Genomic DNA, 13,414 nt, shown 5'->3' with positions numbered 1-13,414 from the left:
AAACAAAATTTAAGATTATTTAACAGAGTGATCATTGCTGTTGGTTAGTCAACTAAATCGTGTCCAAGTCTTTTATAACCCCCCTGGACCGTAGCCTGCCAGGCTCCTCTGTCCATGGGATTTCCCAGGCAAAAATACTAGAGTGGATTGCCACTTCCTTCTCCAGGGGAATCTTCCCAGCTCAGGGATCAAACCCACATCTCCTGCATTGGCAGATGGATTCCTTACCACTGAGCCACCAGGAAAGCCCAAGAGTGGTTATTACATATAAAAAACTCACTTCCCCCAAAGCGGAATTGACTGAAAAATGTCAATAGGTTCACAAGAGTTGGGGGGAATCCTAGTTCCCTTTGAAACTGAAACCTGGGCAAGGAATCAAGCACTGTCTCAAAACATCCTTCAGGGCCCTGAAGTCAGTATCAGCTAGGATAGGAGGGCAAGGCTATGGAGTTCTTATTTGTGTTGCGGAAAGTGTCAGAGGATGAGATGGTGGTAACTGTTCAAATTACAAATTAAGCCCAAGAAAACAGACTATTCAGAAGCAAGACTGTCTTTTTAAATGTCTGAGAACAGGAAATTTTGTAATAATCAGCAGTAACAAAATCCCCACCCCATAATGGGGATGAGACCTATCTATTTTGAGGTTAGAGCTGATTTCAATGAACCTTTTCCTTAGAAACCAAGGATAACGTGACACTTACTGTTGAATAAACATGAGCTCCGTTTGCCAGTCGGTATGTGGCAATGCGCTGCAGACACTGAACAATTCTACTGCAGGCTTTGGCCTCCCTCTGCGCCAGCCCCAGGACACGTTCATCAGCCAACATGATGTTACTTGCAATGTCAACCATCACATCGCCGAGCTAGCAGGCGTGCAGGAAAGAAAAGGAAGATCTTTAATGCCCACACAGGAGGCTTTACATCATCAAAATCTTAATGAGACACCAAGATGGGCATTCAGTCTAAATTTTCACAGGAAAACCCACCAGGCACTTCACTCATTTCTCATTAAGGCATCTTCAGACAGGAAGAGCACAGTCATTATAACCATTTGGTAATATTTAGCTCAAAACAGTGTACTCACGTAACCACCAAATCATCAGTGAAAAGAGCGACATGTAGTACTCAAATTGACAGGTTGAGGGTGGAGGGTGCAGTCGGGGGGGCGGGGGGCGGAAGGCATTTATACTAATCAAGGGGAAGAAAATCACATGATTCTCAGAATAAACAGATCTCAACTCTGTCTGGAAAAACACTTACCTTCTTTTTGCATAAGTGTTACTTAATACGATCAAGAAGTATCTGGCGCAACATTAAATCAACTATACTTCAATTAAATTTAATTAAAAATAAAAGAATATACTGGCGACCTCTTTAGCATCCTGTCATGTTTAAAACTCTAGGTCTGTCCAACTACTGTGAGTTCTCTGTATGCGCTGGGCCATCACATGAGTCTGTGCACACGTGATTCCCCTTCTCTTTATCTTGAATGAGCCACTTCTTCCCTGTCTCCCAACTCAAGGGATGCTTTTAGATTCAGATGGTCACAAAAAGAAATGAATCCCCAAAAGTGTCCACTTTCCCACTGCTTGCTTGTTTCATTTCCTGAATTCTTTTCATTAGCTCAGTTCGTAACTTACAGATGTAAACATCTGTCAGGCAACACCAGTGAACTATCGATGGGCTGCCGTTGCTGGTGACTTGTCCGTCTCGTATCAGAGAAGTGCACTGAACAGTCCAGGATAAGGAGGCAGCCCGTTGCCGGGAGGGTCTCCTATTGAGCAAAATGTTCACGAGAGCCAGAGCACACCAGCGTTCTGGAGGCAGCGCTGGAGGACTGACAAGCTGGCAGGTCCTCTAACCAAGAAAAAAGCCTCAAAAGCCCCAAAGCCAAGCCAGACTGCCAAGGCCATTTCAGCAGATGTCTTTTCATCACCCCAGAAGAGCCCAGCCGAGCTTTTCAACCCTGTTCTGCCTCCAATACTCTTCCCGGGGTGTGTAATTATGAGGGCTCAGGTGGGTCTGGAAAAAGATCAGTCCTTCCCACCCATGCTTCACTTCAGGAAGGAGACAAGCCTGCGGAAATCTACCGGATTCCACCCCCGAGCCGTGGAGCAGGGCTGGCACCTCCCATACCTTCTTGCTTTATTTGTGAAACAAGGATAATAACCATCCTGTCTTTTCTGAATGTTGTGAAGATTAAGCTCCACTAATAACTATAAGGCTCCTCAAACTATGCCTTGCACATGGCAGGCATTCGAAACACAGCTCTAATTTTACTGCTCTTTTTCTTTTTTTTTTATTTCCATCCCAAAATAAGTCTCTTTGAGAATGACAGGCTCTAGAAGAACTGTTAAGAGGGGTACATTTTTAAAGTCTATATGTTCATGTATAAAGAGGAACAATGTACCTGGCAAAACTGCCTCTTGCTCCTCTGTAAAGCCCCATCACCTCATCCAATTCAAATACAGTTAATTGACTTCATACTGCCGTTACCATCATGTGTCACAATTCTGTCCTTATTTTAATTCCAATATAAACATGTTGGGGCAGGGACAACACAATGTCCTACTTATATTCATACTCATTCATTAGTGTAACTCCTCGTATAAAAGCCAATAGCTATATAATACCCATTCACTCCCTGACTAAATATTTATTGAGGACCAAGGTGAGCCAGACACTATCCCAAGCAATGGAGATACAGTAGTGAGAGAAACATAAAAGGTCTATTTTGGAGTCTATATCTATCAGGAAAATATATAACAAGCAAGTAAATACATTTTTTTTTAAGTGACTAGGTTGTGATACCTGCAAGAGATGAAATAAACAGAGTAATAAATGACAGATAGAATTTAACTGCAAAACCCAATTTTAATGGACTCACATATTCTCTCAAGAGGCAACTCATTCAAACCCGAGACATGAACAAGATCAGCTGCCAAAGAATTAAGAAGAACCTATAATCAAACTATGTAGAATCCTGAGTCTGTTCATTTGATACAATTTATGAAAACACCGGACTTTCCTGGTGGCTTAGATGGTAAAGCGTCTGCCTACAATGCAGGAGAACCGGTTTCAATCCTTGGGTCAGGAAGATCTCCTGGGGAAGGAAATGGCAACCCACTCCAGTATTCTTGCCTGGAAAATCCCATGAACGGAGGAGCCTGGTAGGCTACAGTCCATGGGGTCACAAAGAGTCAGACACGACTGAGCAACTTCACTTTCTTTTCACTTTCATGAAAACACCAGCACTTCAGAATATATTCCTAAAAATAATAGGTATGGGGGTAAATTTCACTTTAACAGAAATGCTTATTTCTGGAGTCATGAAGATGGGTGGTGACCCCTGCATGTGTGAATCAGCCACTTACACAGCAACTGGAACAATAACTACCACCTCTTAATGGGAATTCAGGAGAAGCTAGAGAATTTGGTTACATTTTTACCTCTTATTCTTACTTTTCAAATCTGTATTTTCAAAACTGTATACAAAATAAATAAGGGATGACACTGTACGGTATGTTCTATAGCTATCAGAAAAGAAATGGCCATTGCCTGCAAAAATTTAAAAGATAAAATACAAGAAAATACCAATTCTTCTCCAAGGCACTCCTCAAATATTTACAAAGTTATTCAAAAGAATCAGCAATTTTACAACTAGTTTGGAAATTTCTTTACAAGTTCTACATGTATGGGCTTTATGAAAATCCAGCATGAGACCTAACTGATACATCATCTCTTTTGAAAAGCTGTTTATTTTTTAATCAAGGAACTACAGCTATGGGTCACTAGCTAATGCCAGCCAAGGAATCTGACATGTGTCAATAACTGTTAAAAAAAGAAAAAAAGGAAGTATCTCTAAGAAGGTATAGAGCTAATATAAGTGGTTGCCCTAGTTGCAGATAAGCTTTTTTTTTGTTCCCCATTATTTCATTATAAATGGCTATGAATTAAAGAAACGGTTTTGTAGCCAAAATATACCCTATAGCAAGCAATCATGAAACAACACATGCTTCTGGAGCTTGGTTATGGAAGTAGTTCTGAACCCTTCACAGCGGCAAAAAAGGACACAAAAAGGATAACAGTGCATGAAAAATCACACTGGATTAAAAAAGCACCCCTGAAATGTGACACGCAGGTACAGTTTAATAACTGCAACCAGTGTGCTGGGAAGCACTGTATTTCTCTTCGACCACATTCCCTGAAGGCCATGCCTGCCACGGAAGGGTCGGAGGAGTCAGGCACCTGCTCTGCCATCTGTCACACCAAAGGGTGAGGATCAAATGAAAACACTGTGAACGCACTTCATCCAGGATAAAAGGGAAACGAAATGAAAACACCACATTGATAACAATGAAACTATTAAATGTCATCTGTGGTAAGAGGCAGAAATATTTCATGCTCTTTTCAATATTTATGTTTGCAATCCCAGGCAAAATTAGATTAAAATCACCTGTAAATTTCATGAATGTCTGATGTTGGTTCACGAAACACACAATACATAAACTCAACTTGATGGTATTTGATTTTAATGTAACAGGAGTATAAAATAACACTGCAGCGGGAATGCTTATGTGCCTTGAAGTTAAGTTCTCCTGGGTTAACAGTTCAACCATCCCTTACAAGTTAAATGTCCATAGCAAATTATTTATCCTCTCCAAGTCTCTGTTTGCCCATTTGCAAAATGAGACCAAGAAAACTGCATGGAATGTCTCATTTCAGAATAAACTTAAAGAAAGAGAGAGAGAGGAGAAAGAACAGAAGGCAAATATCTTCATTAAGCAATACATACAGTTTTTGAGAAAAGCCAAGAAATCTAGTCCCCTTCCCACATTCTTGTCTCAAGCACAAAGTCAGCAGGGGGTACCTCGGCAATTCTAATAACCAGAGAAGCAAGAATTAGAGACACATATACCACAGGGCGGTAAGCTGGGAAGTTGTCTGGGGACAGCCGAGATGGAGAGGGAAAGTACAGAACTGACACACAGTTCAAACTTGACTAAATAATAACTCAGCTGATGTCATAATTTTAGTTCAAGGAAACTTCATGTTTTTTTCCTAATTATGAATAACCGTATTGATATCATTCCCATCTCAAAGTATGCTATATTGCCCTGATTACGTTAACGAAGGAAATGCTCTGTTGTGAAAGTCAACTTTTAAGACTGTGTTTATGGCATTAGTAACCAGCTTCAGCATCCTGAGGGCCTGGGGACCCCAGGCTGAACCCTGCTCAACTTGATAAGCAGTCAGTGTTCAAAAGGTCCAAACGTGATGGTCATCAGGACTATGGTAAAGATGAAAGCTCTGATGTCACTCTGGTGCAAAAATAAAGAGGATGACAATGGGAAAACAAGTGGGAAGCGGAAAGGATTGAAAATAATGTCACAGGGAATAAAAGTTGCATTTATTCTCTATTGCCTTACAGAAAGTATCTGAAGTAGCCTAGCAAAGTTTAAAAGATAATTCTTTTTAAATTAAAACATACACAGAGAGTGAGAAAGTGTGTTAGTCACTCAGTCATGTCAGCCTGCCAGGCTCCTCTGTCCACGGAATTCTCTAGGCAAGAATACTGGAGTGGGTTGCCATTTCCTTCCTCTAGGGGATCTTCGTGACCCAGGGATAGAATCACAGTCTCCTACACTATAGGCAGATTCTTGACTGTCTGAGCCACCAGGGAAGTCCTGCTGGGAAATACAGGCTTAATAAAAGTCTCAAATGAGTTAAAATACACATCAATGGCAGAGTTAATGGGACTGGGGAAAAACTGATTCTTGACATGTTTCTAGTCAAGGCAGTGAAGACAACTGTTCAATTACTAACGAAAAGGAGAATATTTCTTCCAAATAGACACTTTCATAAAGAAAATTCTTAGAACACGTGAAGAACACTATTAAAGAGATACCAAGTGAAATGCGCAACGCCCTCAGCCATACCTTCACAACAAACGGAAAGGCTTAATTTCTACGATCCCTCCAACTCTCCCACTGGAAGCAGATCTTGTTTTTTCCAAAGACAAAAATGGACATGCATCTCCCTTTCTGGAAGTATGGAGGACTAAGTACTATGGACAATTCTCCTGACAAAAGTGAAAAATGGTAAAGGAAAAAAAAGTTACCTTTTAAATGCACCATTGACCATTCAGAAAACAAAGGCTCCACAAGAGACCAACAGCAAAACAACAGGAATCTGAAGAGCTCTGAGGTTGAGCTCAGCTGACCACAGACGATGCTTTGACTTCCATGCAAGACCCAGTCCCTGCCAACACAGGCTAACAGGAAAAAACCACAGCATAAAGCCGATAAGCCAAAGGGGACACCAATAGGGTCAGGGCCAACCAGCATTAAACTAGCCTCCTGGAAGGAAGGGAACAGCAAGGAAACTTGAAACTTGCTCATCTTGACTTTGGCACAAGGTAGGAGGTAAAAAAATCTCTTCCCTGTCAATCTGTCAACACAAGTCGACCTTCACACAGGACTGAGAACAGAGTTCTGTAGTCTGAGAAACCTCAAGCTGAGAACTACTTCCAATGTGAGAACTACTTCCCCCTAAGCCTGATATAGACCCCCAGCACCTAGCAGAAGCACATAAGAATCACACTTAGTAATGACACATCATACCATTCTCATGAAGGCCACTCGTCACCAACACGAATCAGCAGAGTTCTGGAGGTCCCCACCGATGTACAACCAGAAAAACAGGATGTATTTTATACGGGAACAGACAAGCCAACTGTTATCTACTGTCTACAGTCAAAACCGTCTGTCTAGAAAATCCCACAAAACCAACTAGAAAATTATATGAATGAATTTCATAAGGAAACCAGACACAAGGTCCACGTTTAAAACAATAATCAAGGGAAACTGAACACGGATTAGATATTTTATAATATTAAGGACTTAAGAGTTCATTTGGGTGATATAATAACCATATCATGGTTCTATTTTAAAGTTGCTTACAATTTTAAAAGAAATTATGGATGAAATATGACACCTAAAATGTGCTCTTAAATGTTCCAGCATTGAAAGACAGAAAAACACAGAATAAGACAGAGACACACACAGAGAAGCGGGGAGAGGGGAAGAGAGAAGGAAGGAGGGACAGAAAACATAAAATGAGTGGACAGGAGAGATGAAGCAAGACTGGTAAATACTGAGAACTGTTGAAACTCAATGAAAGGTAAAACGAAAGTGTTATTAATAATACTCCTTCTCCTACACGTTAGGAATTTTCTAATTTAAAAAAAGTGTCTGAAAAGTTCTTAAAAAGTTAAACCCAAACAGAACATTTTTTTTAAAAAGAGGTAAGGATAGAAAAGAAATATACTACAGCGGCCCTCCATGTGGGAGACCTGGGTTCGATCCCTGGGTTGGGAAGATCTCCTGGAGAAGGGAAAGGCTACCCACTCCAGTATTCTGGCCTGGAGAATTCCATGGACTACAGTCCATGGGGTTGCAAAGAGTTGGACACCACGACTGAGCAACTTTCACTTCACTTCACTTCACAGTGGTGCTCAAAGCCTGTGCCAAAGACGTTGCCCAGTATCACCTGGAATTTAGTGGAAATGTGAAGCCTCAGGCTTCCCGCATCTGGTACCTGGTACCATTCATGGGCCCCATGCAAGTTTGAGAAACCATGTTCTCAGAAGGATCAAAAAGCCAGAGGCTGGGTCTTTGAAAATGTTAACAATATCAGGAAGTCTAACAAGTAAGATCAAGGGAAAAAAACATTAAAAAATATTGAAAATAAAAAACTCACCAGTACAGACGTGATTATACCTTAAAATGAAAAAATGAAAGAACTTTAAATTTTAAAAATTCTGTACATAAAAATCTGAGGTGCATGCCTTACAAATTTAAAACTGGAGCACAGTAAGCAAACTATAACACATAACTAACTCTAATCTTCATAAATGTTCTCATCTTTTAAAACGGATATATGTTTGTTTTCATAAGAGAAATCACTACAGTAAATATGGAACACACACTATCTGACAGATAACCTTCAGCTCTTTTTAAAAGACCCGGTAAATACCTCATTTAGATCTGGCAGTTTGATAGTTTTCAGCACCCATGCTAAGACAACAAGAGTACCAGCTTGTGTTGGTGTTGGCTAGACTCAATCACAGGTTGTTTATGAAAAACTCCACAGCACAACAACTTTTTGGATATAATACAAAAAATCAATTTAATTGTCCAATTATGCTATATGCATTTTAAGATACCTTAGCATAATTTTATGCAGTGTTAATTAACTTAAAATGGAGCCCTTAAGCCTTATGATTTCTTCTTAACATAGCAATAAACAGGGAAAGCTTTGGCCTGCAATTTTAAGCTCCCAAAAATCAAATGTCTGTCACTGCATCAAAGGTAGCAGCACATTTATATCTCGATTGCTCAATCCTGAATAACTGTCTGGTTTTCTATTTATACTTAATAGGTTTCCATCATTTGTTTCCAAAGATAGTTAAAATTCCACCTTCTACGTCAGCCAGTGACAGTGACAACAATCTCCTTCAAATTAAGTTTTTAGATAAGTAACTAAAGCAGTCTGGTGATTTTTTTTTAAAGGACTTCTCTCTCAGCTTCTGAGACCATAAGAATATTACTTTTCATAGGGGACACATGTAAGCCTATGGCCGATTTATGTTGATATATGGCAAAAACCATCACCATATTGTAAAGTAATTATCCTCCAATTAAAATAAGTAAATTAAAAAAAAAGAAATTGTGGGAATTCCCTGGTGGTCCAGTGGCTAAGACTCTGCGTTCCTGATACAGGGGGGCTGGGTTCGATCCCTGGTCAGGGAACTAGATCCCACATGCCACAACTAAAACTCTATGCAGCCAAATAAATAAAAATGTCTTTTTTTAAAAAAAAAAAGAAATTGTGAATGGCTGTGTTGTATATATACAACAAATGTCCGTACAGTCAAAGCTATGGTTTTTCCAGTAGTCATGTATGGATGTGAGAGTTGGACCATAAAGAAAACTGGGTGCCAAAGAATTAATGCTTTTGAACTGTGGTGTTGGAGAGGACTTTGAGTCCCTTGAACTACAAGATCAAACCAGTCAATCCTAAAGGAAATCGGTCCTGAATATTCATTGGAAGGATTGATGTTGAAGTTGAAGCTCTAATATGTTGGCCACCTGATGCGAAGAACTGACTCACTGGAAAAGACCCTGATGCTGGGAAAGACTGAAGGCAAGAGAAGGGGACGACAGAGAATGAGATGTTTGGATGGCCTAACTGACTTGATGGACATGAGTCAGCAAGCTCCAGGAGCTGGTGATGGACAGGGAAGCCTGGCGCGCTGCAGTCCGTGGGGCTGCAAAGAGTCAGACACGACTGAGTGACTGAACTGCACCTGCATGTTGTTCATCTGTAACATACAGTATTGCACATCAACTCAACTTCAATTAAAATAAATAAATAACTCACACGCACAAAATTCCTCACACGCACAAAAAGAATGCTAATTTTCTAACCCTATAAAAAGTATATCCTAGCTTTGCAATGATAAAAATAGTTTCACCTATATTTTCTCACTTGCGTACACTCTGCAAGTTAAACAGGGCAAGCATCATGTCTCATTTTAAAAATAAAGGGTCCATGATTAGTAACTCACAAACCAGGTCCACTTCCAATCCTCAACAAGATGCTTCCCCCTAAGAATATGACAAAGCAACAAAGATCCAGACCATTCTTCCCTCACAGCAGCAACACAATGAAATGTACACCTCAGGGCATCACACTGCTGCTCCCGAGCTGGGAGGTGTACAGAAGTCCTTCACAGCAGAACAGGGCGGCAAGGGGATAAACTTCAGTCTATCACAGGATGATAGGACCTTTCCCTATGTCCAAATTCCAAATGCCATTCCAATTACTCTAGTGACCTGAAACATCCGCCTCCATGAATGACTTCTAATCAAGTGGGTGGCAACATGTGATTATACTCAACAAGGGAAAGCAGGATTACCACAGGGCCAGGATTCACACGGCTCCTCCCAGCACCAGAAAAATTCATCATGGGAAGCGGGCTATGGCCCAAGGACACAATCAAGCAAGGGAACAATTCATTAGGAAATTAAGGTCCAAAGTTCAGATAACAGCTGTGAAATGCCATGTCATCATTAAGTGGTCTGGTGTCCTGAATGCCATTTATAAACATGTCACTATTTTCTTTATCAGCTACACTACATCAAATAAAGTGCCTAATGTATTAGAGCCGCAATTTCAAAACTTATCACCAAAATGCAAGGTATTAATAGATACCACATGCGAAAAATTCCCTTGGTTTAATTATGTAGAGAAACAAGGGATATTATTGGGTTGGCCAAAAAGTTTGTTTGGGTTTTTCCATACCACTGTGCGTAAAAAGCTGAATGAACTTCTTGGCCAAACCAATATCATCTTTTAGCACATTGATGAATCTGAGATGCCCCACATAAAGAAATATATTAAGACTTTGTTTAGTCAAGTGTTTTCCCCACAGTACTTTTGGAATACCATGACAGAGCAAAGCTCTTCTAGAAAGTAAATGTAATACAGTTGAAAACTGCTGGATTAGACAGCCAAAGTTCTTGGGTTGTTTTCAGCCCTGCACAATTTAGCTCTAAAACCTTAGGTAAATTATTTAATTTTCTTTAGGCTTCAGTGTATGACCTAATCTAGGTTTATTCTAGCTCTAAAATTCATTTTTATGTGATTCCATCACAAGAGAAACAGTTTATATAAAGCTCTCACCTGGCTGGAAATAAAGTTTAAGAATATGTTAATCTGCAGCTAAAAACTTATTCAAAACATTATTTGCTGCTCACTCATTCTGAAAACAGTAGTTGTCAATGTCTTCGCCTAAAGGGTATCATGTGGACAGGAATTCATAGCTTTAACATGGCCCGTTTTTAAAGTCACTATAAATTTTCATGCCTCGTGTATCTTAATCATTTGGAATTTTGTTTTAAAAGTGCTAAAATAGTCTTACATTTTCTCTAATTTAAAATTAAATTTAAAAAATAAATAAAAGAACAAAAAAGATTCTACTTATTGTAAATTGTTAAGCATACAAAGATTTCTTCAACCAATAAATTTAAGTGGTGATTTAAAAAAAAACAAAGAAGGATGAAAACACACCAGTGGGGAGAAGGGAAATCCCAGGCAGCCTGAGAGATGCAGCCTGACTCACACATACCATGGATGCAGAAAAAGCTGCCTTCTCATGGGCTGGTTCTGCCCTACCCTGGTACCTTATTTCCAAGAAATAACAATCCACCTCTATTTCTCCCAACAAGTCCACATGACAGATGGGAGCATAGGTTTCTCAATGACAATTTTGGAAATTAAAAGGTATATTTAGTTCAAATACAGGAAACATAAATAAGCTTTAAAAATAGAGTCAGCTCTATCACACAACCATTTGCTGACATACTATCTGCTACAAATCTGAACCAGAAAATACCTCTTTTGATTTTTCCTCTTTGGTAAATCTTCCAAATTTCTCTATCATTTCAGCCACAAATATAACATCCATCTTGTCCGAGAAGTTGGCTGCTTCCACAGTGTAAGCTAATAATTGTCGGGCTGTAGCCACAGCGTTGGTAAGATTGAGGGGCATCTGTATTAAAAAGGCAAAAAGAAGTACTTAGCAAGTGAAGTGAAAGTCGCTCAGTCGTGTCCGACTCTTTGGGACACCATGGACTGTATAGTCCATGGAATTCTCCAGGCCAGAATACTGGAGTGGGTAGCCTTTCCCTTCTCCAGGGGATCTTCCCAACCCAGGGATCGAACCCAGGTCTCCCACATTGCATTTTACCTTTGCATTTCAAAACATGGCAATTTCAAAACTCTTTATCACCGATTCACTATGACCTTTCTAAAATGCTTTTTCCAAAACTGAGAAGACAAATTTTATTGGAAACTAACTGAAGGAATTTTCATTTTTTAACTTAGAATGAAATAAAACAATACATAGAAACACATCAGGGAGGGACCTCCCTGGTGGTCCAGTGATTAAGGCTGTGCTTCTAGTGCAGGGGATGTGGGTTTGATCCCTGGTCAGGGAACTAAGATCTCACATGCTACAGCACAGCCAAAAGATAAAAATAAACAAAGTTAAACGTTTAAAAAGAAAAAGAAAAATCAGGGACACAGCCTGCACCATCTCTTCATCTCTATCTATCTAAATCCTATATATATTCAATTCCAATTGCCTAGTAACACCTTTCCCAAGTATTCCAGCCAGGAGGGATCAGTATTTCCCCTGGAACTCCTGCCACTTGGGAGTACGAACCACTTACTTAGTACTTATCTGTACTGCCATGCATGGCCTGTGATGTTTTACATTTGTTTATTATTGACTTAAACACAACCCAGCACCAATCATTACAAAAAGTGTAGATCAGGTGCAAAGAGGCGTCAGAAAATGTGTAAAAGAAACCACCTGCCAGGTGCTTATATTCGGCTAAGGTTTAAAAAAAGACAGAGAAGCAGAGATGAGACAAGGCGTGCTAAACGGACAGCATAACAGGGATCTCTTGTGACAAAGAGATTGTAAAAGGAACTGAAGAGGGGGCCTCCCGGGTGCTCTTGAAGAATGGTTGGGATTCTGTTTGGGGATACAGATGACAAGGCATTCAAGTAAAGGCATAAAGCCAGGCCATGCCTGGAAAGGAAGAGTAATGCCGGAGAGGGCCCTGGATACTGGTTGAGAAGAACAGGTCTGATCCCCAAGGCACAGTCCAGGAAAGCACAGACACCAAATCCTTACGCTACACTAGTAGTAAAAAAAAAAAAAAGTATGTATTTGGTGTGAGCACCACGTCTTATTAGCAACCTCAGCAGACCTGAAGACTTTCCAGTTACCTGATTAAACATATAGAGAACTCTAGTGACATCGTTCGCATACTGGCAGCGGGAGTAATCATCATCCGCCCAAAAGCCCCCTCGATCACATCTGCGCCAGGCCTTTCTCTCGTCCTGGGCGTTCCCAGGGTAGATCCCACTGCCGTGGGCGTTCCGAGTACACTGCAGGTACGCGGTGATGCCCGCCAGCGTTCTGGGCCACCTAGGGAGACGAAGACACAAGAGAACCTACACTGAGACAAGTAACAGCGGGGGAAATCAAGGATCAGGACACGTCACGCAGACTCAGAGGAAAATCAAGGAGAAACAATACTCCTCTAATAAAAAAGACAAAAACAAAAAAAGTTAAAATGAACTAAAACCATTGTAAGCTATCCGCTGAATAAATTTTTTAATGCCATAACAGAATATTTTCCTAAAATATTCCAAATATAAACACGGAAATTGTACCTTATCAAGCAGAAAAGAAAAATGGTGCACCAAATGGTCTTGTTTCTTTACTTACTGTTACTTATCATTGGCTTATATAACCATTAGGTATATAAGGTCA

At 40.2% G+C, this 13,414-nt stretch overlaps 1 protein-coding gene across 3 annotated transcripts in view; it reads right to left on the bottom strand.

The window, feature by feature from the left end:
• ADGRA3 (adhesion G protein-coupled receptor A3) overlaps positions 1–13,414 on the bottom strand; it is a 124,302-nt gene that overhangs the window by 43,107 nt on the left and 67,781 nt on the right. For all 3 annotated transcript variants that reach the window (XM_043438198.1, XM_043438199.1, XM_043438200.1), the window contains exons 9-11: positions 12,865–13,066; positions 11,462–11,617; positions 702–863 (exon numbers count right to left, since the gene is read on the bottom strand). In XM_043438198.1, the coding sequence (XP_043294133.1) occupies positions 702–863; positions 11,462–11,617; positions 12,865–13,066 (520 nt within the window). The remainder of the gene's footprint in view (positions 1–701; positions 864–11,461; positions 11,618–12,864; positions 13,067–13,414) is intronic.

This window comes from Cervus canadensis, chromosome 19 (assembly GCF_019320065.1).
Source record: "Cervus canadensis isolate Bull #8, Minnesota chromosome 19, ASM1932006v1, whole genome shotgun sequence".
NCBI lineage: Eukaryota > Metazoa > Chordata > Mammalia > Artiodactyla > Cervidae > Cervus > Cervus canadensis.
The sequence above is the reverse complement of the archived record's forward strand: the minus strand, read 5'-3'. Positions and strand labels throughout refer to the sequence as shown.